The sequence below is a fragment of the Oncorhynchus gorbuscha genome, linkage group LG05, assembly GCF_021184085.1.
Source record: "Oncorhynchus gorbuscha isolate QuinsamMale2020 ecotype Even-year linkage group LG05, OgorEven_v1.0, whole genome shotgun sequence".
In the NCBI taxonomy this organism is placed as follows: Eukaryota; Metazoa; Chordata; class Actinopteri; order Salmoniformes; family Salmonidae; genus Oncorhynchus; species Oncorhynchus gorbuscha.
Genome location: NC_060177.1, coordinates 40,104,258 through 40,131,208, shown reverse-complemented (window position 1 = coordinate 40,131,208; position 26,951 = coordinate 40,104,258). Strand labels below are relative to the sequence as shown.

Below are 26,951 nucleotides of genomic sequence, written 5' to 3'. Positions count from 1 at the left end.
GTCAACTGTAAGTGCTGTTATTGTGAAGTGGAAACGTTTAGGAGCAACAACTACTCAGGCACGAAGTGGTAGGCCACACAAGCTCATAAAACGGGATCACTGAGGGCTGAAGCACATAGTGTGTACAAATAGTTTGTCCTGGGGTCATGACAAGCTAACCAGGGTAGGCCTAGCACCACGGGAAATGCAGGAGAGTCAATGAGGAAGACACTGATTCCCTCCGTGTGATCCCCCCCTGCGTCACCATGCCCAGAGGAGCGGTGGCCTTCTAATCAACCCTGACCCGAATGGTCGACTGTCTAAGTCGTGAACTGGGAAGGGCATAGCCACTGGAACGATGCGGATCCCTAAACTATGGGCGAATGATCTGTCTATAAAATTACCAGCTGCGCCTGAATCTGCGAGCGCCTTAAGCTGGGAATGCGGGGAAAACTCAGGTAAAGTAACAAACAAAAACATGTGTGCAACAGAGGGATCTGGGTGAGAATGGTGCCTTCTCACCTGGGGTGACGCCAGAGTGCCCTGCCTGCTGCCTCGACCCCCAGAGGAACCAACCCGACACCAACCGGCAGTGTGACCTCTGCGGCCACAGATGGTGCACGAGACGGTACCTGCTCCAGTCTCCCTGAGCCGAGCACATCCCAGGTCCATGGGCATCGGAGCTGGGGGATGGAATGGACAGACCCCTGTCTGGACGTTCGCAGGTGGCCAGCAGGTTATGAATGGACAGCTCCAACAGATGGTTGAAGGTGAGGTTGGTGTCCCTGCACGCCAACTCCCAATGGACATCCTCGCACAAACTGCAGTGATAGTGGTCGATCAGGGTCCTGTCGTTCCATCCTGTCCGAAAGTCCATAGCGAACTCCTGGGCGCTCCTCGTCCCCTGCCTCAGATGAGAGACGTTCACCCGCCGCTCTACCCTTGGGCGGGTGGTCGAAGACTGCCCGGAAGCGGCGGGTGAAATCCTCTAAATGGTCCAGGGTTTTCCCCGTGAGGCCTGAGACTAGGGCGGACACCTTCTCACGGCCCGAAGGAGCCGGGTGGACGGTTGCCAGGTAAAGGTCCAGCTGTAACAGGAAATAATTTGCACAAAACGCAACTCCGTCACAAAAAATGCCCAATGAACCAGTGAGGCAGCACAAAGTACAAAAACACAAGTACAGGCTGCCACAAAGCATGGGATATAAAATAAACCCCGCGTAAACCAGCCGTCTATCACATCCATTCTCGAGTGACACCAAATGGAGAGATTGGAGTGGGAATCAGCTTCATCTTAAAATGTCTAATTGGGGTTGACCAACTTTATTGTATAAGCGGGTGTGCTGGGTTAGCCAATTTTCCCAAATGGTATCCCAGTTCAGGTCTTGCCCCAGCCTCTCCATTTCACAGTTCCATACTAGAGTGACACCCAATGTAGAAACACACAGCAGGGAATCATAAGTGCCATATACAATTTTAGAAATACATTTGTTTTTTAATTTTATTTAACCAGGCAAGTCAGTTAAGAACAAATTCTTATTTACAATGACAGCCTAGGAACAGTGGGTTAGGACAAACCATTTTTACCAGCTCAAGGATTCGATCTAGCAACCTTTCAGTTACTGGCCCAACACTCTAACCACTAGACTACATGAAGGGTCAATCCATGTGTGCATTATGTGGGATGTTACTGGGGCTCCAAAAGCTTTTGACAAAGCTCTAAATTGTAGGTTAAGGAACCATGAAAAGCCTGGAAGTTAATATATTTGTTTGAGGTCCTGTAAAGATATTAGCTCCATATCATTATACTGTATATGTCTCGCAAGGTATGCACACCCTTATCCAACCACAATGGATATATAAAAGGCGTAATATTTGTCAACAGGTTATGGTTATGATGTGAAAATATTTTTTACGATGGGGAAATGTTGAACTGTCCCTAATGGTGCATTTTGATTTTGAGTGCTCAACCGACCTCTGAGGTTATACACTGAGAGTACACAACATGTCATAGACTGATGTCACTTGTTAAATCCACTTCAATCTGTGTAGATGAAGGGGAGGGGACAGGTTAAAGAAGGATTTTTAAGCCTTAAGACAATTGAGACATGGATTGTGTATGTGTGCCATTCAGAGGGTGAATGGGAAAGACAAAATATTTAAGTGCCTTTGAATGTGTAGTAGGTGGGTAGTAGGTGCCAGAAGCACTGGTTTGTGTCAAGAACTGCAACGCTGCTGGGTTTTTCACGCTCAACGGTATCAAGAATAGTGTACTACCCAAAACTGAATGTTTTGTACACTCTGTAGGTTCTAAAGTTACTTTTTATGTCATGGTCAGGTTGTATACTGGTTTTGTTAAGGCTTTCTTAGTTACCAGATAAAAAATACTATCTGAACCTAAATATGATGTCTTTCCTAATCTAATAATCAAATTTACATCTTTACATGTTTCTACAGAAAACCAGTTTACAACCAGAAAATGACATGCAGTTGTTCTGTATGATGGGAAAATTGCAATATTAAGTACAATTTTTTTTTTTTTTTTTTAAACGGTCTCATCACACAAAACCATGACACCATGTTACCACCACCCCACCATATCACCTGCTAAATATGCTATTACATTTTTTTTATATAACTAATGCATGCTTTAACTGTCACAACTACCTAATTACCATCACTGTAATGTACTACCTTTAATTTTATAGGATTAATTGCAAAATGTCGTATTTCTTTGTGTAATAGTTCTCAGACAATCCAAGGAGAGGCAAGCAAGAGAAGAAGTAGTAGAAGAGGTAGAAGTGGTCCTTAAAGGTAAATCATGTTTATTTTTTATTTTTTTCTCAATTCAAATCTATCTACGTCCTTTTTTACAGTTGGGAGGGATTGATGTACTGATTTGTAATTCAATAATACCCCCAAATAAGCCCAAACTTAATTTTCTAATTCGCTGGCTGGCATATGAAGTAAAAACTTACTGTATCTGTGAACATTGTGGGGTGGTTTCCTGGACTAAAAAGTTAGATTTTTCATTGAGTTCGCTTTTTAGGCCAGGACTAGGCTTAATCTGTGTCCAGGAAACCACCCAACTGGATTTGTGCTCTAATTTTACATGAAGAGAAGGAGGTATTTGTTCACAGGATCATGTCTTTACTTACAGCGATGAGGGATGCACAATCCATGAAAGAGGTAGAAAATAAGAAATTGGAGGACAAGACGGAAAAGAAAGAGGAGCAGGCCGAGGAGAAAGCAAAGCCTGAGGCAATGCCCAGTGTGAAGAAAGCAGAGAAGACAGGACCCAAAGGTAAGCTAGGCTTGCAGTACTGTTTGTCTCTATGGCTACTACCAAATTATAATGGGATTTACATATCTATAGAAAATCAAGCGTTCCTTACATTTACATTATTCTTATCCACAATAAACATACTGTAAGTAGCCTGTGGGACAGTGAATTAATAAGTAAGCAAGCCTTGGACAAGGAACAGGGTCCTTATAGGGTCAATTAATTAACAATTGTCAGTTAGCGTTCCCTATGTGTAAATAGACTATCTTGGACATACAGTCCTAGCTTCATGTTACACTATCAATGTCAATCTCATTGCCCATTGACTATGTGCTGACGACTACTTTTCCATTACGTATAGCAAGCACATGATGATCCACATGATAGGCTACACTATAGATAGTGGACGTGTGTTATGACGTTGCTTGCTGCTGTGCGTTGAGAGCATTGTCATCTCAGGATAGCTACAATAGTAGTCAATCACCGGCAGGTAATCTTTGCCATTCACCTGAATAAGATCTGTACCAACCTTTTGCTATGGAGCTTTTGGAAGGTTGGCGAGTATCATATTTCACTTCCTTGTAGTAATGTTTCTGACAGGTTTCACATTTCCCTATCATTCTCTCAATGTTTCTTTCAGGTCAGTAGACTGTATCCCTTGCTCTCCTTTTGCATTTTTTGATTCTGAGGTGGCCCTAGTGTATCCTTTCGTGCATTTCCTGTCACAACATCTGTATTTTCTCTTGTCTGAGCAGCAGTCTGTTTACAACACTGAGTTCTGACCTGACCTGGTAGTATTTTGAAGAAGAAGAGAATCAGCCATCATATTCACATGAACATCAATATAATCATCTGTAGTGATCACATTACTCACTGTGCTCACTGTGGGTGTTTCATTGTGAGCTTTTGTATAGTAGGCGACATCTCGTTTAGGTTATTTTGATGATGACTATCAATAATGGCTTATGCTCGTTGTTAGCTGTGAAGGTAGGTAAGCTGGAGACAACTCTGGAACTTGTCACATCCAAACGCCATGCCTAGACATTCCTTTTTTTTCTGGAATGTCTGTGTGCCTTTGCAAGAGTTTACAGCCCAAAACTATAGAACATCAAATAAATGGCTTTGGGACAAAATATTTCAACATCCGAATGGATGGGAAGCAGGATGGATGGAATATAGAAATGTATGTCTATTTTATGATGTTATTAAAAGTTAAATGAGGATATTATAACGAAAACATTGTAACTTGAGGAGTTTTCATAATGTACATGTGATGACTGCATACTGTGCGCTGTGTGGAAAATATCCAGATGAAAGAGTATTTTTGTGATGATGAGGTTTTGATTTTAGTTGTCTAAAGAGATCATAATAAATGGTGATACCTTGCCTCGTAACTAGCTATGCCCCAGTGAACCCAGAGAGCGCGTCATAAAGATGGAATGGACCCTTTCTACCCTAGTGTATAAAACATGTGATTTAAGAGTTTACATATCAGTTGACCACGTGCTGCAGCTGGGATCTACGACTTGTCGTGACCCCTAAATGCGGACACAAGTGTCACACAGCCAACCTAGACTAACAGAAAACAAGCCCGCACAAACAAGAAACCGGTGAGAGACAGGTTCCAGACAGGTTCCATGTACAACAAGGCAGGCAGAGATGGAGAAAAAGAACACAGCACAGTTTAATTACCTCTGGTTATGGACACTTTGCCTGCAATAAAGCTTCCACGGCCTGTTCCTCAGAGAGTGAACATCTGTTAATATCTACATTTTCAACCCCTTTGTCAGCTCGCTCTCTGAAAGTAAAGAAAGCAGATTATTTTTATAGACATGAAAACAATAACTGAGATATGAACATTCAATCCAAAGCAGCAGATATCGTTTGTAGGACACGTCAATACAGCAGAGTGCTGCTTACCTGAGATGCCATCTTCGTAGGTGTCTGCTTTGACTTCCTTTGTGTTGGAATAAAGTTACATTCAGAACAATTATTTTTGATAGAAAATAAAAAAGGTTTTGTTATTGACAAAAATCTCAAATGTACCTCCATAGCAATAAACAATTTGCCTGTCAATAACCACAATACAAAAGTGTTACTTTATGCAGAATTCTTGACACAGAACCAAAAATGCTGCCATATCCTTCCAGGACACACCCACAAGCGAGCCACTCAGGAGTAGAATGATGACGCATGGAAGAGGGAAAGGAATGAGATAGGAACAGCAATTGGTTGCAAGTTGGGGAGGAGGGCTCATCGTGGAACAATAGACTATTCAACCTTTACTAAAGAATAGTCTAATAGCCTAGCTAGGTGTGAAAATCCCCCCTCCTATCACAGACCAGATTTGCCCTAACGACCAAGGGGTAGCATGCATCTCGATGTAATAAAGTAATGACTTTTCAAATAAGTTACTTTACACGTTATGTTGGCTGACAATTTGTTAGCTACACTGTCCTTACGAACCACATAGCATAACATTACAGCAGTATATACCGGTATGTTAGCTTAGCTACCTAACGTTAGAAGTTACACATCAAACTTGCCAGTATATTAACTATAGGTTATCTAACTACACAATGTTAATTGACTTGATTATTCTCTTCATTCTTAGCTTAGCTAAATGGTGTAGTCGTTGTGCTTTCTCAATGGACATGCGGGTGTTTTCGTAAATTTGCTCTGGCTACCTGTAGGTTGGACAATAGAACGAGACAAAATTCACCCAAGACTGAAAAACGGCTTGTTTGTTGGCCAATCCTGAACACTAACGCGAGCCCATGGCAAATGAATGGAATCGAACATTCGCAGAGCCTGTTTTGACTGGAGTGATGCTTAGAATTCCATAAAAAAATGTATCCCTTTTTATTTTACCACTACAATCTGTTCGTCGGACGAAACTGGAAAAAAACAACTTGTGTAGGATGTAAACATCTGCACCTTGATGGTGTCAACTGAGCGTAATGAAAAAGTAAAAACTAATATTTCTGGTCTAGCGATCGATGATAAACGAGCTCGATGACAAACAACTACTTCCAGGTCTCAGAGCGACTGACGTCAGCAATTGAAACGCTAGTAGTGCACACTCCGCTAACTAGGTAGCCATTTTACACCCGACTTGAAATAAATCTAAATATACACATTGCAAGACATTTGGCGAAATAGACAGACATGCCTATATTTCCCCCATAGGAAACCGCAGAGTTCCAATATTATTTTTATTGTATACATTTTGTTGTTTACATTTCAACTATAAAACATGAGCAGGTCTCATTGCCAACAATAGTGAAGCAGGCATTGTGACGTTGAACAATAAACTGGGAATAGAAAGTTCGGAAGGCGAGTTGGTGCCACGGTGCTCAATAAACTGGGAATAGAAAGTTCGGAAGGCGAGTTGGTGCCACGGTGCTCAATAAAACGAATAGGAGCTGGCAGGGTGAAAAATGCACAAAAAAGGCCTGTTTTTTCGTGATTACTTCAAAACAACTGCCATACCAGCTCTGCTAGGGTGAGTAATATGGTCAGAGTGGTCTCATTTGTGTCTGGAAGTAGCTAGCCAACGTTAGCATGGGTACTTGACTCCTGTTGTAAGGCCAGAATATTCAAATCAACCCTACTCCTCGGCCTAAACGTCCAGTGTGCGCTCCGAGAATTTGAATTTACAAACCGACAATTTTTCTCTGAATGGAAACATCATAATATTAATCAAATTAATTAAGACAAATTTCTTAATCAATCCCATATACTATGTTATTACAAAAAAGGTTTTAAATTCTATGTAATGCCATTACGGAATATTATCAAATTCTCAAAGATGCCCTCTGGTGGTCAAACTAGCAATAACTAGCAATAAAATCAAAATGTATTTGTCACATGCGCCGAATACAACGGGTGTAGACACTAACCATTAAATGCTTACTCATGAGCCCTTGCTAATGATGCAGAGTAAAAAAATAATACCAGCACCAGTAACAGATGAATGTGCAGGTGTATGGGGTATTTGAGGTAGATATGTACACGAAGGAAGGTTAAAGTGACTAGGACTCAGGATAGAAAATAATAACAATAGAATAAAGAACTGAGTAACACCAGCATATGATTAGTGTAAAAGTGTGTGTGTTGTTTGTGTGTGAGTATGTGTGTTTGTGTTGTCATAGATAGTCCGGGTAACCATTAATTAACAATTATCAGGCTATTTAGCAGTCTTACGACTTGAGAGCCTGTTGGTCCTAGAGCAGATGCTCCAGTACCATTTTCTGGACAATAGCAGAGTGAACAGTCTATGGCTTGAGTGGCTGGAGTTTTTCGGGCCTTCCTCTGACACTGCCTAATTTAGAGGTCTGGATGGCAGGGAGTTCGGCCCCAGTGATGTAATGTTTGTCTCTTAGCAGCGTTTGTTGAACAACAACAAAGATGACACGGTGTACATTTACATTTACATTTAAGTCATTTAGCAGACGCTCTTATCCAGAGCGACTTACAAATTGGTGCATTCACCTTATGACATCCAGTGGAACAGTCACTTTACAATAGTGCATCTAAATCTTAAAGGGGGGGGGTGAGAGGGATTACTTATCCTATCCTAGGTATTCCTTAAAGAGGTGGGGTTTCAGGTGTCTCCGGAAGGTGGTGATTGACTCCGCTGTCCTGGCGTCGTGAGGGAGTTTGTTCCACCATTGGGGGGCCAGAGCAGCGAACAGTTTTGACTGGGCTGAGCGGGAGCTGTACTTCCTCAGTGGTAGGGAGGCGAGCAGGCCAGAGGTGGATGAACGCAGTGCCCTTGTTTGGGTGTAGGGCCTGATCAGAGCCTGGAGGTACTGAGGTGCCGTTCCCCTCACAGCTCCGTAGGCAAGCACCATGGTCTTGTAGCGGATGCGAGCTTCAACTGGAAGCCAGTGGAGAGAACGGAGGAGCGGGGTGACGTGAGAGAACTTGGGAAGGTTGAACACCAGACGGGCTGCGGCGTTCTGGATGAGTTGAAGGGGTTTAATGGCACAGGCAGGGAGCCCAGCCAACAGCGAGTTGCAGTAATCCAGACGGGAGATGACAAGTGCCTGGATTAGAACCTGCGCCGCTTCCTGTGTGAGGCAGGGTCGTACTCTGCGATGTTGTAGAGCATGAACCTACAGGAATGGGCCACCTCTTTGATGTTGGTTGAGAACGACAGGGTGTTGTCCAGGATCACGCCAAGGTTCTTATCGCTCTGGGAGGAGGACACAATGGAGTTGTCAACCGTGATGGCGAGATCATGGAACGGGCAGTCCTTCCCCGGGAGGAAGAGCAGCTCCGTCTTGCCGAGGTTCAGCTTGAGGTGGTGATCCGTCATCCACACTGATATGTCTGCCAGACATGCAGAGATGCGATTTGCCACCTGGTCATCAGAAGGGGGAAAGGAGAAGATTAATTGTGTGTCATCTGCATAGCAATGATAGGAGAGACCATGTGAGGTTATGACAGAGCCAAGTGACTTGGTGTATAGCGAGAATAGGAGAGGGCCTAGAACAGAGCCCTGGGGGACACCAGTGGTGAGAGCGCGTGGTGAGGAGACAGATTCTCGCCACGCCACCTGGTAGGAGCGACCTGTCAGGTAGGACGCAATCAAGCGTGGGCCGCGCCGGAGATGCCCAACTCGGAGAGGGTGGAGAGGAGGATCTGATGGTTCACAGTATCGAAGGCAGCCGATAGATCTAGAAGGATGAGAGCAGAGGAGAGAGAGTTAGCTTTAGCAGTGCGGAGCGCCTCCGTGATACAGAGAAGAGCAGTCTCAGTTGAATGACTAGTCTTGAAACCTGACTGATTTGGATCAAGAAGGTAATTCAGAGAGAGATAGCGGGAGAGCTGGCCAAGGACGGCACGTTCAAGAGTTTTGGAGAGAAAAGAAAGAAGGGATACTGGTCTGTAATTGTTGACATCGGAGGGATCGAGTGTAGGTTTTTTCAGAAGGGGTGCAACTCTCGCTCTCTTGAAGACGGAAGGGACGTAGCCAGCGGTCAGGGATGAGTTGATGAGCGAGGTGAGGTAAGGGAGAAGGTCTCCGGAAATAACCGTCTGGAGTCAGCATATTCCTTTTGTGTCAATGGTCTATCCATTACATGCTTTCATTGCCACTGTCTTTTTGTGTATCTGTAGCATTTCTGTCATTGCTTTTGCCCCAGTATCTAGTTTAAATTCATGTCCCATTAACCTGTAGTGGTACTATCCATTTGTCCTCCAATACTGCATTTACCTGTGTCTGTTTAATATTTTCTTTAACCATTTACACTCGTGGGAATTGACCTGCGTGGATAGTGCTAAATTTAAATGTTTCTTACGGAAAAAATATCAAAAGCATTTGCACAACCATGGTAGCAATTGAAAGGGAATAGTTTGGAGATTATGGGGAAATTATTAGACCAAAGGTAAGGACACAACAGTTCACCTGACTCAAGACTGAATCCAAACATTACACTGATTTCTTTTGCATTTTACAGTTACTGTACTTTTCGACACATTTGTGGATACATTCAGTAACATGAAAAGAATATACCCAGAAAATGTGGGGTAGGTGACACATAAGACAAATAAATTACAAGGGTTTCAGTGAGAGGACTAGCTGGTTCTCCAAGTGGCCACACAACTCCAAATTGTGCACAGTTCCTAAGTAATTTCAATGCACTTTTATGACTCAAAGAAGAGGCTTCAACTAAAAGGTGCCTTTTTTTAGCTCTCCTAGCTGTGCCATTGAGTAACTAGATGTCACACTCTGACCATTATTTGAGTTGTTTGTTTCTATGTTTTGTTTGGTCAGGGTATGATGAGTGGGCATTCTATGTTGCATGTCTAGTTAGTCTGTTTCTATGTGTTTTGGCCTGATATGGTTCTCAATCAGTGGCAGGTGTTTGTCGTTGTCTCTGATTGGGAACCATATTTAGGTAGCCTGTTTTGTATTGTGGTTCGTGGGTTATTGTCTATGTGTAGTTGCCTGTGTCTGCACTTGTTGTCATAGCGTTACGGTAGTTTTTTTTGTTTAAGTGTTCTTCCTTCAATAAAAAAGAATGGATTCACACCATGCTGCGCTTTGGTCTACTCCATACGACGATTGTGACACTAGAGCAAGCACACTTGTAGTTGTTTTGTTTGGAACACAACCCTGCATCCACACCATCACACAATTATTGTTGTTGTTTATGCAATCCAAAAATGCTCCAATCTGGGACAGGTAGCATCATTTGAAAGCTTGTTCTATTGCCAACAGTTACAAAACACAATATTACAGTGTTAGGTTTTGACATTGCAATTGAGGGAAATGGATTATAATTTTGGTGTACATAGTCATGTGTGCATTCAGTTTCCTATGAATGTCATAGATTCATTCTGTTCAGAACAACCCAGGGTAGGATGCCATGTCATCTTGTAACTGTACAAAAACCTAGTGATCATAAACGTTGACGGTGTATATGACATGAGTTTTATGATATGGAAATGTAAAGTGCACATTTTGTGTTTGGCTTGCTTTTATGAAATCAAAGCAGGATTTATTATAATCCTCAATGTCTCATATGTCAAAATACATAGTCCTCTTAATTTACAGCATTTCCCTCACTCAGACAACAAAAAGCTGTCCAATTAGCGGGAGGGATAGGGGCATCTTCTTGTCACGCGAGGTCCTCAAGTTTAGAATGGCTGTCAGTTAAAACCCATACAGCACTCTGAAACGCAGAGCCAGAGCTCTGATGTCATATACAGTATAGCATACTATACAGCCACTGCGTTCCGATTTAGGCATTTATCAGTGCCCAAATGTGCCATTTTCAACCACATTTGTTTTGCAATATTGCTTTAGCGCTTTGTTGCAGGATGCATGTTTTAGAATATTTTCTTTTTCTTTTCACTCTGTAAATTACTCCACAATTGCTATTGTGGAGTAATTACAATGTTGTTGATCTATCCTTAGTTTTCTCCTATCTCCTATTAAAGGCATCATTGGCCTCGTGGTGAAATCCCTGAGCGGTTTCCTTCCACTCTGGCAACTGAGTTAGGAAGAACACCTGTTTCTTTATAGAGACTGAGTGTATTGATACACCATCCAAAGTGTAATTAATAACTTCTCTAAGCTCAAAGGGATAGTCTGTCTTTTTTTTCTTGTTTTTTAACCAGTCCACCAATATGTGCCATTTTTGGGAGGACCTTACAGATAATTGTATGTGTGTGATAGAAAAAGTAATGTTCATCACTATTATTGCACACATTGTGAGTCCATGCAACTTATTATGTGACTTTATACTACTGAACATAATTTGGCTTGCCATAACAACGACAATTCCACTTTGAAATTATGGGGTATTGTGAAGAGAAATCTAAATGTAATCCATTTGAAATTTAAAGCTGTAACACAACAAAATGTGAAAAAAGTTGAGGGGTGTAAATACTTTCTGAAGGCACTGTAATGTTCGTCAGGGTTCAATAAGAAAGCATACTCTTAATGAACAGCTAGCTTGTGCTATTCATTTTTTATTTATCATTTATTAAAGTTTATTGTTTATTTGACCTTTCAACTGTTGTAAAGCACTGTTGTTGTTCAATACCAATTATACCGCTCACACTTAGTGGTAGAATAACAAATTGCAAGATAACTGCAGCTCATTACAACTTTCTGTTCATATTTCATTGTTGTGAAATTATGAAGAACTTTCTAGGGACTATGCAAAAGCATACAAAAATGTTGTCCCCCCTTTCCCCAATATGTCATAACCTTTTTTAATTGGACCTTTATTTTACTAGGCAAGTCAGTTAACAACAAATTCTTATTTACAATGACAGCCTACACCAGCCAAATTCAGACAACGCTGGGCCAATTGTGCACCACCCTATGGGACTCCCAATCACAGCCGTTTGTCATACAGCCTGGATTCAAACCAGGGTGTCTGTAGTGACACCTCTAGCAATGAGATGCAGTGCCTTAGACCGCTGCCCCACTCAGGAGCCCATGACATTTACATAGAATCTGTATGATCTAGTGTAAAAAAGTTAACTTGAGAAGTTTCAGGGATCCAATGACAATGTTACTCAAAAAATGTATGTTATCACTACATTTAGAAGAAGAGCCAAAAAAGAAGACTGCCAGAGAGGAGAAGGAGATGAAAAAGGAGACTAAACATTTGAAGAAGAAAGTCATCCATGACTTCTTCAACAAGAAAGGTATAGCCTACTTTGTTTATTCCTGTCAAATGTCAAATCTTTGGGGTTTGTAGGCTAAGTGATAACTTAAAAAGTCAAATTAAAATGTCAAGCATGTGAGTTATGTATATTTGGGTAACTTTGGATTCAAAATATATCATATATTTTATGTTAGTGTACAATACATGACACAAATATTTAAATTTCTAGATAGAAACTGGAAAGCTTATTAAACATGACTCAATCACGCTTTAATTAAAGTTGTGGTGGAACCCAAAAAGAAGGTGGACAAAAAGGTGAAGGAGACAAAGAAGGATGCTCAGTCAACTCTTTGGAAATCTGGTATGCCACTGTTATTTTTTGTTACACATCTTTGCAACCCCATTGAGCATGTCATTTAAAGCAGGAATGCGCAGGTCGTGAGTGACCCTGTGCTGCCTTGACTTCTTGTGTCATGTTTTTACATCAAACGAAAACAAGGGCATTGAGCCCAGAGCTGCCTTGGACTGGCCTTCTGCGCAAGGTTTTTAATTTTTAAAATAAAATAAAATGTAACCTTTATTTAACAAGGCAAGTCCGTTAGGACGACTCTGGGCCAATTGTGCACCGCCCTATTGAACTCCCAATCATGGCCGGATGTGATACAGCCTGGCTTCAAACCAGGGACTGTAGTGTCACCTCTTGCACTGAGATGCAGTGCCTTAGACCACTGCGCCACTCGGGAGCAAAAAACAAACATATTTTCGTTAAATCCTGCCTACTCGAATGACCCTGGTGCCATGGCCTTTTCAGCGGAATGTTGTCAGGGGTGCCGCTAGCGGAACTCCTAGCCATAAGACAACGGAACGGTGGACTGCCAAGAAATGTTAAATGTTTTTGAATGAATTGCCCTTTAAGAACATTAAACACATCATTTAAGTTCCCGTGCTTAAAATTCCTGAGTGCTTTGCTGTGGAGTACAGTATCATGTTGCACTAAGTTGGATGTAACAACCCATGCAACGGCTTAGCATAGAAGCAAGTAATTACTGACGTGAAACTGAATTAATCCATTATCTAATATTGTATTGCCTTTGTTTTCAGACGATGATTCCAAGAACCCTGTCAAGGTGGGGAAGACAGAAGAGTCCACCATGAAAAAAGAACATATTGATGTTAATAAAGAAGGTAATGGCTATTACGGGACAGGTAAAACTAGTCTGTTATTTGAAAAACAAAAAATAAGTTCCCTAACATTGGGAGATGAACCCCTCAAATTCATAGAAATTCATATTCATAGGACTGACAGTCCATGTCATACACCGTTTTAACCTTTTTGAAGATGTACATTGTTTAAATTCTTGTTGGTGGTAAACAACACATAGAGTATGTACATATTCTTATTCCATCCATTTACTTAGATTTGTGTGCATTAGGTAGTTGTCGTGGAATTGTTAGATTACTTGTTGATATTGCTGCACTGTCAGAACTAGAATCACAAGCATTTTGCTACATTCGCAATGACGTCTGCTAACCATGTGTATGTGACCAATACAATTTGATGTGATGTGAGTAAATATCAGAAATGGAAAGGACTGTAGTTTTAAGATGCTAGTGGTTCAGAAAATGAAAAGTATTCTTTATACCGGTAACACTTAATTTGATCTATAACACATAACACAAGTAGCCTTGCACAAGCCAAGGCTTGTGTTAGCCGAAACGTCTGATGGGAGCAGGAAAAAACAATGTAACCATTCTCAAATTCATAGACAGAGTTAATCATGCAAGGTCTGACCATCCATGATATCAAAATTATCGTTTTAACCATGTTTTGAGGCTGTATAGTGTGTGATTACATGTACTTTGTTTACAAACATTGGAGTAAAATAAGCTTATATTTGGAGTCTGATGGGGTAGACAGTTGAACTAAGCTCATAAGGAATTTAGGATCTTAAACTCTGACACCCTCTGGTGGCATTTGATCAACAACGTATAATATTGTAAACTACCCTCCTACAAACACAATATTCACAGTTTAAAAAAAAACATTTTGTGAGATTTCTATTTCTATCTTCTATTTCTATAAGAGATTTGAAAGTCTAGGTTTGAAATAAAATTCAGCCAACTACCGTTCCAATGGTGGAGCTCTAAACATACACAAAATTCCATAGGAACACAGCCATATTAAAAGCGCAGGGCTTGTGCAATGTCCCATGTCTTTCATGTTTTGTCTTACAAGAATGATATACAGTGCCTGAATACTGATATACAGTATTCAGACCCCTTGACTTTTTACATTTTACATTTTACATTTAAGTCATTTAGCAGACGCTCTTATCCAGAGCGACTTACAAATTGGTGCATTCACCTTATGACATCCAGTGGAACAGCCACTTTACAATAGTGCATCTAAATATTTTAAGGGGGGAGGGGGTGAGAAGGATTACTTTATCCTATCCTAAGTATTCCTTAAAGAGGTGGGGTTTCAGGTGTCTCCGGAAGGTGGTGATTGACTCCGCTGTCCTGGCGTCGTGAGGGAGTTTGTTCCACCATTGGGGAGCCAGAGCAGCGAACAGTTTTGACTGGGCTGAGCGGGAACTGTACTTCCTCAGTGGTAGGGAGACGAGCAGGCCAGAGGTGGATGAACGCAGTGCCCTTATTTGGGTGTAGGGCCTGATCAGAGCCTGGAGGTACTGAGGTGCCGTTCCCCTCACAGCTCCGTAGGCAAGCACCATGGTCTTGTAGCGGATGCGAGCTTCAACTGGAAGCCAGTGGAGAGAGCGGAGGAGCGGGGTGACGTGAGAGAACTTGGGAAGGTTGAACACTAGACGGGCTGCGGCGTTCTGGATGAGTTGTAGGGGTTTAATGGCACAGGCAGGGAGCCCAGCCAACAGCGAGTTGCAGTAATCCAGACGGGAGATGACAAGTGCCTGGATTAGGACCTGCGCCGCTTCCTGTGTGAGGCAGGGTCGTACTCTGCGGATGTTGTAGAGCATGAACCTACAGGAACGTGCCACCGTCTTGATGTTAGTTGAGAACGACAGGGTGTTGTCCAGGATCACACCAAGGTTCTTAGCGCTCTGGGAGGAGGACACAATGGAGTTGTCAACCGTGATGGCGAGATCATGGAACGGGCAGTCCTTCCCCGGGAGGAAGAGCAGCTCCGTCTTGCCGAAGTTCAGCTTGAGGTGGTGATCCGTCATCCACACTGATATGTCTGCCAGACATGCAGAGATGCGATCGCCACCTGGTCATCAGAAGGGGGAAAGGAGAAGATTTGTGTGTCGTCTGCATAGCAATGATAGGAGAGACCATGTGAGGTTATGACAGAGCCAAGTGACTTGGTGTATAGCGAGAATAGGAGAGGGCCTAGAACAGAGCCCTGGGGACACCAGTGGTGAGAGCGCGTGGTGAGGAGACAGATTCTCGCCACGCCACCTGGTAGGAGCGACCTGTCAGGTAGGACGCAATCCAAGCGTGGGCCGCGCCAGAGATGCCCAACTCGGAGAGGGTGGAGAGGAGGATCTGATGGTTCACAGTATCGAAGGCAGCCGATAGGTCTAGAAGGATGAGAGCAGAGGAGAGAGAGTTAGCTTTAGCGGTGCGGAGCGCCTCCGTGATACAGAGAAGAGCAGTCTCAGTTGAATGACTAGTCTTGAAACCTGACTGATTTGGATCAAGCAGGTCATTCTGAGAGAGATAGCGGGAGAGCTGACCAAGGACGGCACGTTCAAGAGTTTTGGAGAGAAAAGAAAGAAGGGATACTGGTCTGTAGTTGTTAACATTTTTCACATTGTGTTACGCTACAGTCTTATTCTAAAATTGATGAAATCGTTTTTTCCCCTAATCAATCTACACAATACCCCACAATGACAAAGGAAAAACAGATTTTTAGAAATGCTTGCTAATTTATACAAAAAAATGAAATTTACATAAGACTTCTTGGATATGACGCAACAAGTTTGGCACATCTGTTTCTCCAATTCTTCTCTGCAGATCCTCTCAAGCTCTGTCAGGTTGGATGAGGAGCGTAGCAGCACAGATTTGTTCAGGTCACTCCAGAGATGTTCGTTCAGGTTCAAGTCCGGGATCTGGTTGGGCCAATCAAGGACATTCAGAGACTTGTCCCAAAGGTGAACCTTCACCCCAGTCTGAGGTCATTGATCTCTGTACTTTTCTATGTTTATCTCTGCCTCGATCCTGACTAGTCTCCCAGTCGATTTCTGCTGAAAAACATCCCCACAGCATGATGCTGCCACCACCTTGCTTCACCATAGAGATGGTGCAGGTTTCCTCCAGACGTGACGCCTGGCATTCCGTCCAAAGAGTCCAATATTGGTTTCATCAGAAAAGAGAATCTTGTTTATCATGGTCTGAGAGTGCTTTATGTGCCCTTTGGAAAACTCCAAGCGGGCTGTCATGTGCCTTTTTTTGAGGAGTGGCTTCCATCTGGCCACTCTACCATAAAGGCCTGTTTGGTGGAGTGCTGCAGAGATATTTGTCCTCCTGGAAGGTTCTCCCATCTCTACAGAGGAGCTCTAGAGCTCTGTCAGAGTGACCATCGGGTTCTTGGTCACCTCCCTGACCAAGGCCTTCTCTCTCAATTTGGCCGTGTGGCCAGCTCTTGGAAGAGTCTTGATGGTTCCAAAATTCTTCAATTTAATACTTCTTATGACTTAGATCCCGCTACTGGGGAACGATATGACAACAGCCAGTGAAAGTGCAGGGCGCCAAATTCAAACAACAGAACTCTCATAATTACAATTCCTCAAACATACAAGTATTTTACACCATTTTAAAGAGATGAACTTGTTTTTAATCCCACCAAGGTGGTTTAAATTAAAGTGGTGTAAAAGCACACCAAACAATTATGTCAGGTGAGTGCAAAGGCACAGAAAAACACAGCCATTTTTTCCAGCCAAAGAGAGGAGTCACAAAAAGCACAAATAGAGATAAAATGAATCACTAACCTTTGATGATCATCATCAGATGACACTCATAGGACTTCCTGTTACACAATACATGTATGTTTTGTTCGATAAAGTTCATATTTATATCAAAGAATCTCAGTTTACATTGGTGCGTTATGTTCAGTAGTTCCAAAACATCAGGTGATTTTGCAGTGAGCCACATCAATTTACAGAAATACTCATAATAAACATTGATAAAAGATACAAGTGTTACACATGGAATTATAGATCCACTTCTCCTTAAATGCAACCGCTGTGTCAGATTTAAAAAAAACTTTACGGAAAAAGCACACCATGCAATAATCTGAGTACAGCGCTCAGACACAAAAACAAGCCATACAGATATCCGCCATGTCCGCCATGTCCTTGTTGTTCCCGCATTTAGTTCACAAATCCAAATTCATGAGTCGCGATCACTCGGTCCAGACGAAAAGTCAAAAAGTTACGTTACAGTCCGTAGAAACATGTCAAACTATGTATAGAATCAATCTTTAGGATGTTTTTAACTTAGATCTACAATAATGTTACAACCGGAGAATTCCTTTGTCTTTAGAAGTGCAATGGAACGCAGCTACCTCTCACGGGAGCGAGCGTGATCAGCTCATGGCAGACACCTGATTGAAAGAGCTCTCATTCCCTCCCCCTTCACAGTAGAAGCCTGAAACAAGGTTCTAAAGTCTGTTGACATTTGGTGGAAGCCTTAGGAAGTGCAATATGATCCCATAGACACTGGATATCCAATAGGCAATGAGATGAAAAACTACAAACCTCAGAATACCCACTTCCTGGTTGGATTTTTTCTCAGGTTTTTGCCTACCATATGAGTTCTGTTATACTCACAGACATCATTCAAACAGTTCTAGAAACTCCAGACTGGTTTCCATCAACATCTACTAATAATATGCATATCTTAGCTTCTGGGCCTGAGTAGCAGGCAGTTTAGTCTGGGCACCTTATTCATCCAAGCTACTCTATACTGCCCCCCAGCCATAAGACGTTTTAAGAATGATGGAGGCCATTGTGTTCTTGTGGACCTTCAATGGTACCCTTCCCATGATCTGTGCCTATACACATTCCTGTCTCAGAGCTCAACGGACAATTCCTTCGACCTATTGCCTTTTTTTTGCTCTGACATACACTGCTGACATGCGCTGCAATTTCTCAGGGAACCAATTGACAACAGACTCAGCACACTTATGAGGAAGGACATTCAACAAGCACAGCACTTACACAAATGACTGGTGATTGACTAAGATAAATGGATGATGAAAAGGTTGTGGGGGCTTTTTTGTTAGATTTCAGTGTGACTTTTGATCATTTTTGCCTAAAATTACGTAATTTCTTTGTACATAAGACACACAGGTGAGGAAACTTCGAACTAATTTTCCCATTCACTTTTCCTATTGCAAGTGAATGACTACGTATGTGGATGTTGTCGAACGTCGAAACTGAATCCTGAACTAAAGACCTTAAAAGCTGACCGTGTTTTATATACTTTTATTTTATTTTGAATCCTGCGCCTCTGTTGGGCTAAATTGCTGTGAGCACTGCTATCTGTCCCGGGATCCTGCCAGATACCGTATAGAGCCTAGCTGGCTCTGCGGGCTCTAATGGAGGCTGCTATTGAACATTTCCAACATTGCTGGAGTTGCGTTTACTTTACTTTGTTCTGGGACAATGTGAAACACGTTGACTTTCAATGTAGCAACTGATTGCTTGCAGAGAACTACAGGAGCAAAGTAGCTACTCTTAGCAAGCAAGTAGCACACCTACATAAGCTAATGGGTAACCCACGCCCGCCTACTTTTTCTTTTTCTTCCACCCCAGTAGCTGGATGCCGCTCTGGTCTGGTGGAAGTTTCGCTGCCGTGTCGGCTCTTCATAGCTGACTGGCCAGAGCTAGGCAGGGTTCCATCCCCGAAGGGATCTCCTCCTTCCCTGGAGTACAAAGCTGATCTCGACCCAACCAACCAGCCATGGAGGTACGTCACTCGCCGAGGAAGTTGAAGAAGGCGTCCTCTGGCAACAGGGGTCTTCATGGAGATGTTGAGCCCGGAACTGACACAGACCAGAAACAGCTTTGCCGCCCTGGATCCAGAGGTTCCGGCGCCTTCATCCGTGGTGGCATCCCAATCAAGATCGGATCCGGAGGTACATGCATCTTCGTCCTCGGCTCTGTCTCCCTCTCTGGTGGCTTCTACCTCGGGTTCCTGACCGCGAGGCTGCCTGAGAGACCGGCCCATTCAACATCAACAGCTGTCATCATAGGCAGTTCTATGGTGAGAAATATCTCGGTCCCCAAGGCAAAAACCCTGTGCTACACAGGAGCACGAGTACAGGACATAACAATGCTGCTTCCGCCTGTTCTACCACAGATGCCGGGAGCTGACTCTGTAGTCAGCTGTAGTCCATGTTGGGTCAAACGACATCGGGAGGGCTTGTTCGGGAACATTTGAAAACGGAAGAACTGATTTTAGCATTAAAAGACTCAAAAAACTGGTAATAATTTCAAGTCCAGTACCACTGTTGGGCCGCGGGTGTAAAAGATTCAGCAGACTGCTGGCATTCCACATCTGGCTAAAAGACTACTGTAGCTCTGCTGGAGTCACTTTTATTGACCACTTTGACACATTCTGGAAACAGAAGATACTCTACAGGAATGATTGAGTCCATCGAAATCATCTTGGCTCCTGGATTTAAGATGATTGATTCAAGACCAGCTCAGTTAATCCCTACCATTGTGACAATGAGTCATCATAATGCTGCATCAAATGAACATGATCTTAGGGGCATTGGCAAACACAATGGAAGTAATTTAATTTATGTTCCCCTAATTGCAAGGAATACATCTGTTTATCCTACAGCTATTGCAAGCAGTAATCATGAACCTATAAACCAGAGTTACATTCTTAGCACTGTAACGGCTACATATTAACATATGTTAATATTAACATATGTAGCCTAAGAAATAAGGTCCATGAAGTCAATAACTTGCTTCTAACAGATGACATTCATTTTCTGATCTGTGAAAATCCCTTAGATAAAAACTTTTATACAGTGATAACATCTACCAAAACGACAAATGTCAAAGGATGTTTCGGTCTATATTCAGAACCACATTCCTGTAAAGCTTAGAGATAATATCATGTTAAATACTGTTGAAGTAATATGGCTACAGATTAATCTGCCCCACCTAAAGCCCATTCTTGTGGGAAGTTGCTATAGACAGTCAGTATCTGTTAGCACTTGGGAAAATATGTGTGAAATGCTTGATAATGTATGTGATATCAACAGAGAAGTATATTTTCTGGGTGATTTAAATTTTGACTGGCTATCAAGAATTAAAACTGTAACCAGTGCCTGCAACCTGGATCAGGTTGTCAGTCAACCTACCAGGGTAGTTACAAACAGCACAGGAATTAAATCACCAACATATACTGATCACATCTTTACTAATGCTGCAGATATTTGCTTTAAAGCAATATCCAAATCCATAGGATGTAGTGATCACAATATAATAGCCATATCTCGGAAAACCAAAGTTCCAAAGGCTGGGCCTAATATAGTGTTTAAGAGGTCATACAATAACTTTTGTAGTGATTGATATGATGATGATGTAAAGAATATTTGCTGGTCTGTGGTGTGTAATGAGGAGCAACCAGACACTGCACTTAACACATTTATGAAAGTACTTATTCCAGTTATTAATAAGCACACACCCAATAAGCAAATTACTGTAAAAACTGTTAAATCCCATTGGATTGATGAGAAATTGAAAAATGGTATGGTTGAGAGGGATGAGGCAAACAGAATGGCAATTAAGTCTGGCAGCCCAACTGATGGCAAACGTAATGCAAATTAAGAAATCATGTGGCTTTATAAAACAATATAGAAAGAAAAATAAACCACTATGAAACAAAGATAAATTATACAAAGAATGATGGTAAAAAGATTTGGGGCAACTTAAATGACATTTTAGTGAAAAAGCCAACTTGGCTCCTTCATTTATCCTTCATCACAAAGCCCACTGATATTGCAAACAATTTTAATGACTTTTTCATTGGAAAGATAAGCAAACTTAGGGATGACATGCCAGCAACAAACGCTGACATCCAAATATATCTGACCAAATTATGAAAGACAAGATTTGTACTTTTGAATTCTGTAAAGTCAGTGTGGAAGAGGTGAAAAAACAATTGTTGTCTATCGACAATGAGAAGCCATCAGGGTCTGACAATCTAGATAGAAAATTACTGAGGATAATAGCAGACAATATTGCCACTCCTATTTGCCACATCTTCAATTTAAGCCAACTAGAGAGTGTGTGCCCTCAGGCCTGGATGGAAGCTAAAGTCATTCTGCTTCCCAAGAATAGTAAAGCCCCCTTTACTGACTCAAATAGCCGAACAATCAGCCTGTTACCAACCCTTAGTAAACTTCTGGAAAAAAATGTGTTTGACCAGATACAATGGTATTTAAAGGTAAACAAATTGACAATATATTTTCTCCATGCTTATAGGGAAGGGCACTCAACAAGCACAGGTCTTACACAAATTACTGATTGGCTGAGAGAAATTGATGATAAAATGATTGTGGGGGCTGTCTTGCTAGATGTCAGTGCAGCTTTTGACATTATTTATCATAGTTTGCTGCTGGTAAAACGTATGTGTTAAGGCTTTACACTCCCTGCTATAATGTGGATGAAGAGTTACTTGTCTAACAGAACACAGAGGGTGTTCTTTAACGGAAGCCTATCAAATATAATCCATTTAGAATCAGGAATTCTCCAGGGTATCTGTTTAGGCCCTCGCTTTTTTCAATTTTTACTAACGACATATCACTGACTTCGAGTAAAGCCAGAGTTTCTATGTATACGGATGACTCAATGCTATACATGTAAGCTACTACAGTGACTGAAATGACTGCAACACTCAACAAAGAGCTGCAGTTAGTTTCAGAGTGGGTGGCTAGGAATAAGTTAGCCCTAAAGTTTTCTAAAACTAACAGCATTGTATTTGGAACAAAACATTCACTAAACCCTTAAACCTCAACTAGATCTTGTAATAAATAATGTGGAAATTGAGCAAGTTGAGATGACTAAACTGCTTAGAGTAACACTAGATTGTAAACTGTCATGGTCAAAACATATTGATGCAGTAGTAGCTAAGATGGGGAGAAGTCTGTCCATAATAAAGCGCTGCTCTGCCTTCTTAACTGCACTATCAACAAGGCTGGTCCTACAGGCCCTAGTTTTGTCGCACCTTCACTACTTTTCAGTCATGTGGCCGGGTGCCACAAAAAAGGACTTACGAAATTGCAATTTGCCCCCCTGAACAGGGCAAATTTCTATGTAGAACGGCTGGCCCTTGGATGTACACAGAGAGCTAATATTAAATATGCATGCCAATCTCTCCTGGCTGAAAGTGGAGGAGTGATTGACTTCATCACTACTTTTATTTATGAGAGTTCACCAAGCTGTCTGTCTAAACTACTGGCACACAGCTTCGACACCCATGTATACCCCACAAGACATGCCACAAGAGGTCAGGACAATACATTGCAATGTCCGTACTGTGAGACGCCTAAGGCAGCGCAACAGGGAGACAGGACGGACAGCTGATCATCCTCACAGTGGCAGACCACGTGTAACAACACCTGCACAGGGTCGGTACATCCGAACATGACACCTGCAGGACAGGTATAGGATGGCAACAACTGCCCAAGATACACCAGGAACACACAATCCCTCCATCAGTGCTCAGACTGTCCGCAATAGGCTGCAAGAGGCTGGACTGAGTGCTTGTAGGCCTGTTGTCCTCACCAGACATCACCGGCAACAACGTCGCCTATGGGCACAGACCAGACAGGACTGGTAAAAAGTGCTCTTCACTGACGAGTCACGGTTTTGTCTCACCAGGGGTGATGGTCGAATTCATGTTTATCGTCAAAGGAATGAGCATTACAACAAGACCTGTACTCTGCAGCGGGATCAATTTGGAGGTGGAGGGTCCGTCATGTTCTGGGGCGGTGTGTCACAGCATCCTCGGATTGAGCTTGTTGTCATTACAGTTCATCTCAACGCTGTGCGTTACTGGGAAGACGCCCTCCTCCCTCATGTGGTACCCTTCCTGCAGGCTCATCCTGACATGACATTTCAGCTTGACAATGCCATCAGCCATACTGTTCATTCTGTGTGTGATTTCCTGCAAGACAGCAATGTCCATGTTCTGCCATGGCCAGCGAAGAGCCCGGATCTCAATTCCATTGAGCATGTGTGGGACCTGTTGGATCGGAGGGTGAGGGCTAGCGCCATTCCCCCCAGAAATGTCCGGGAACTTGCAGATGCCTTGGTGGAAGTGTGGGGTAACATCTCACAGCAAGAACTTGCAAATCTGGTGCAGTCCGTGAGGAGGAGAATCACTGCAGTACTTAATTAATGCAGCTGGTGGCCACACCAGATACTGACTGTTACTTTTGATTTTGACCCCCCTCTTTATTCAGGGACACATTATTCCATTTCTGTTTGTCACATGTCTGTGGAACTTGTTCAGTTTATGTCTCAGTTATTGAATCTTGTTATGTTCATACAAATATTTACACGTTAAGTTTGCTGAAAATAAATATAGTTGACAGTGAGAGGATTTTTTTTTTTGCTGAGTAAGTACAAATACAAATACAAGGCACAGGGCCCAAAAAATCAGCTCAAAGTGTAACAGATTATTTTCTTCAAAAATCATATCATTCATCATTGCACCTTTAACCTCTTACTCCTACCCGACACGCAGGCGTCCCATCTAGACATCTGGAAATGCAAATGCACTACGCTAAATGCTAATAGCACTCGTTAAAACTTAAACGTTCATTAAAATACACATGCAGGGTACTGAATTAAAGCTACACTCATTGTGAATCCAGGCAATAAGTCAGATTTTTAAAATGCTTTTCGGCGAAAGCATGAGAAGCTATTATCTGATAGCATGTAGCACCCCAAAATACCCGCAGGGGACGTAAACAAAATAATTAGCATAGTCGTCGCTACACAAAACGCACAAATAAAATATAAAACATTCATTACCTTTGACCATCTTCTTTGTTGGCACGCCTAGATGTCCCATAAACATCACTATTGGGTCTTTTTTGCGATTAAATCAGTCCATATATAGCCTAGATATAGATCTATGAAGACTGTGTGTTCAAGGACAAAAATAGCGTTTTATAACGTAACGTCATTTTTTTAAATTAAAAAAGTTGACGATAAACTTTCACAAAACACTTCGAAATACTTTTGTAATGCAACTTTAGGTATTAGTAAACATAAATAATTGATCAAATTGATCACGAGGCGATGTATATTCTATAGCTGTATGTCTGGACATAATGTCCGGGTAAATCTCAACCAAAATATCCGGTCGGAGACCAGATGAAATGCGCTGCCTCGTGTCTGTTTGACCAAGAAACAAATCATAGGCAAATGACAAGACTGTTGACAAGACTCGGCCCCATTTAATGTGGTTCACATTCAACAATGGGTTCTAGTGGCGCATGGATATATTTTCGCATTTTCAGTGATCAGATTTTCCTGCGCTTTTCGATGAAATGCACGTTCTGTTATAGTCACAGCCGTGATTTAACCAGTTTTATAAACGTCTGAGTGTTTTCTATCCACACATATGCATATACTATATTCCTGGCATGAGTAGCAGGGCGCTGAAATGTTGAGCGATTTTTAACAGAATGTTCGAAAAAGTAGGGGGTAGGAGTAACAGGTTAACTGTATGTTTTTCTAGATAAGAGTGTCTGCTAAATGACAAACATTTATTTTTATACCTTTTATTTAGATTTTGACTTATTAGCGTTAAGCCACCATCCTTAATTACTTTTTCAGTCAAACGACAGCCCTGTCACTTGCTAAAAAGCAGAGGAATTTGGCTGGAGAAATGTATTCAAACATTTTGAAGCCATATATTGATAGTTAAAAAAATATTGTTTACAGCCAATTGAGTTAAACATTTTCTGCATGAATTAATTGGTATGTATAATGAACTGAAATTTCCATTGAACAGCAATGAATATTGTAGATTGCTCAAACTTTCAAAGCTTATGTGACACCGTAAGCAGCTGGTTAAAGCAAGCATAGAACATAGAAATGACTACTAACGAATGGTGCATCTTGCTGTATTCGTATGTTATTTTTAGGACTGATACCAGATGGAATATACTGTATTTGCCCTGTAACACCAACACATGGTATATTGTATTTTGACACCTATAAATCTGTTAAATTGCCTTTAAATTAATGTTACTGTCATGTCATTTTTGTCACATTTTGCAGGCAAAAAGAAACCTGTCAAAGAGGTTAAGGAAGAAAAGACAGCTAAACTACCAGACATAAAAGTAAAGGTGAAAAAAACAGGTAAAATATTTTGACTCTTTCTTGACTTGGACATTTTGAACATAGAAATCTGCATTGGATGAAGTCTGATACATGAATATTGTGTAACACTACTCTACTGTTCTTGTGTATTTCTAATAGAACTTGAGGTTCTAAAGGAGGAGGCTAAGCTGGTGAATGTTAAGAAAGGTAACCAATTTGTTCACCTTTAACTTATATACACTGCTCCATATACATTGCTCTTATGCACTGCTCTTTCCATGACCTAGACTAACCAGGTGAATTCTATGATCCCTTATTGATGTCACTTGTTAAGCCCACTTCAATCAGTGTACATGAAGGGGAGGAGTCAGGTTAAGGATCTTTAAGCCTTGAGATAAGACATGTATTGTGTATGTGTGCAATTCAGAGTATCACATTTGAAGGTAAGACCCAGGTGCAGACAGTGTCGGAGTAACAAATGTTTATGAAATCGAATATGGGCAGGCAAAGGTACAGGATGGCAAGTAGGCTCAGGGTTAGGTCAGGCAGAGCTCAGTAATCCAGAGTAGTGGGGCAAAGGTACAGGACTGCAGACAGACTCAGGGTCACAGCAGGCAGATAGGTCAAAACCGGGAAAACTAGATAACAGGCACTATAGACATGTCACGGTCGTCATGCAGTATGAAATCGGTGCGACTTTTTATTATTATAAGTGAACCGCACAAAAATCAATAAAGAATAAACGATACGTGAAGCTACACTGGGCTCCAAAATTACTGCCCCCCCCCCGACTGGCAATGCACAAACAATGCTTAAAACAAAGATAAACAATATAATTATAGTGAAACTCAAAATACCAACAGGTGAGAAATATGAAATACTGTACTTTATTAATGTTTCAATGGAACCAACCAAAATAATAAAAATCAATGTCCTCCAAATCAAGGTTTCACTATTAATGGCACCCTTAAATATTATTGTAAATAACATCTACCAAAATTAAACCACAAATTATATTCCACTCATTTATGTTTATCTAAGTCTTAAGGAACTATATTGAGCCATTACATAACTTCCTGTTTCACTAGGGTATAAAAATGAGGTAACACACATGAAATATCCCAAAAGAAACAAAAGAACTAGCAGTTCAAAAGAGACAGATGGTCATAGACCTTCATAAATCTCGTTATGGCTACAAGAATATTCACAAACGAT

The 26,951-nt window shown here is 41.7% G+C and overlaps 1 protein-coding gene across 30 annotated transcripts in view; it reads left to right on the top strand.

Moving 5' to 3' along the window:
* The window catches only part of si:ch211-266g18.10 (neurofilament heavy polypeptide), a 147,727-nt gene that overhangs the window by 51,034 nt on the left and 69,742 nt on the right, over nt 1–26,951 (top strand). For all 30 annotated transcript variants that reach the window (XM_046349894.1, XM_046349893.1, XM_046349890.1 and 27 more), the window contains 7 exons: nt 2,725–2,793; nt 3,140–3,283; nt 12,335–12,436; nt 12,677–12,757; nt 13,498–13,581; nt 25,695–25,775; nt 25,896–25,943. In XM_046349894.1, the coding sequence (XP_046205850.1) occupies nt 2,725–2,793; nt 3,140–3,283; nt 12,335–12,436; nt 12,677–12,757; nt 13,498–13,581; nt 25,695–25,775; nt 25,896–25,943 (609 nt within the window). The remainder of the gene's footprint in view (nt 1–2,724; nt 2,794–3,139; nt 3,284–12,334; nt 12,437–12,676; nt 12,758–13,497; nt 13,582–25,694; nt 25,776–25,895; nt 25,944–26,951) is intronic.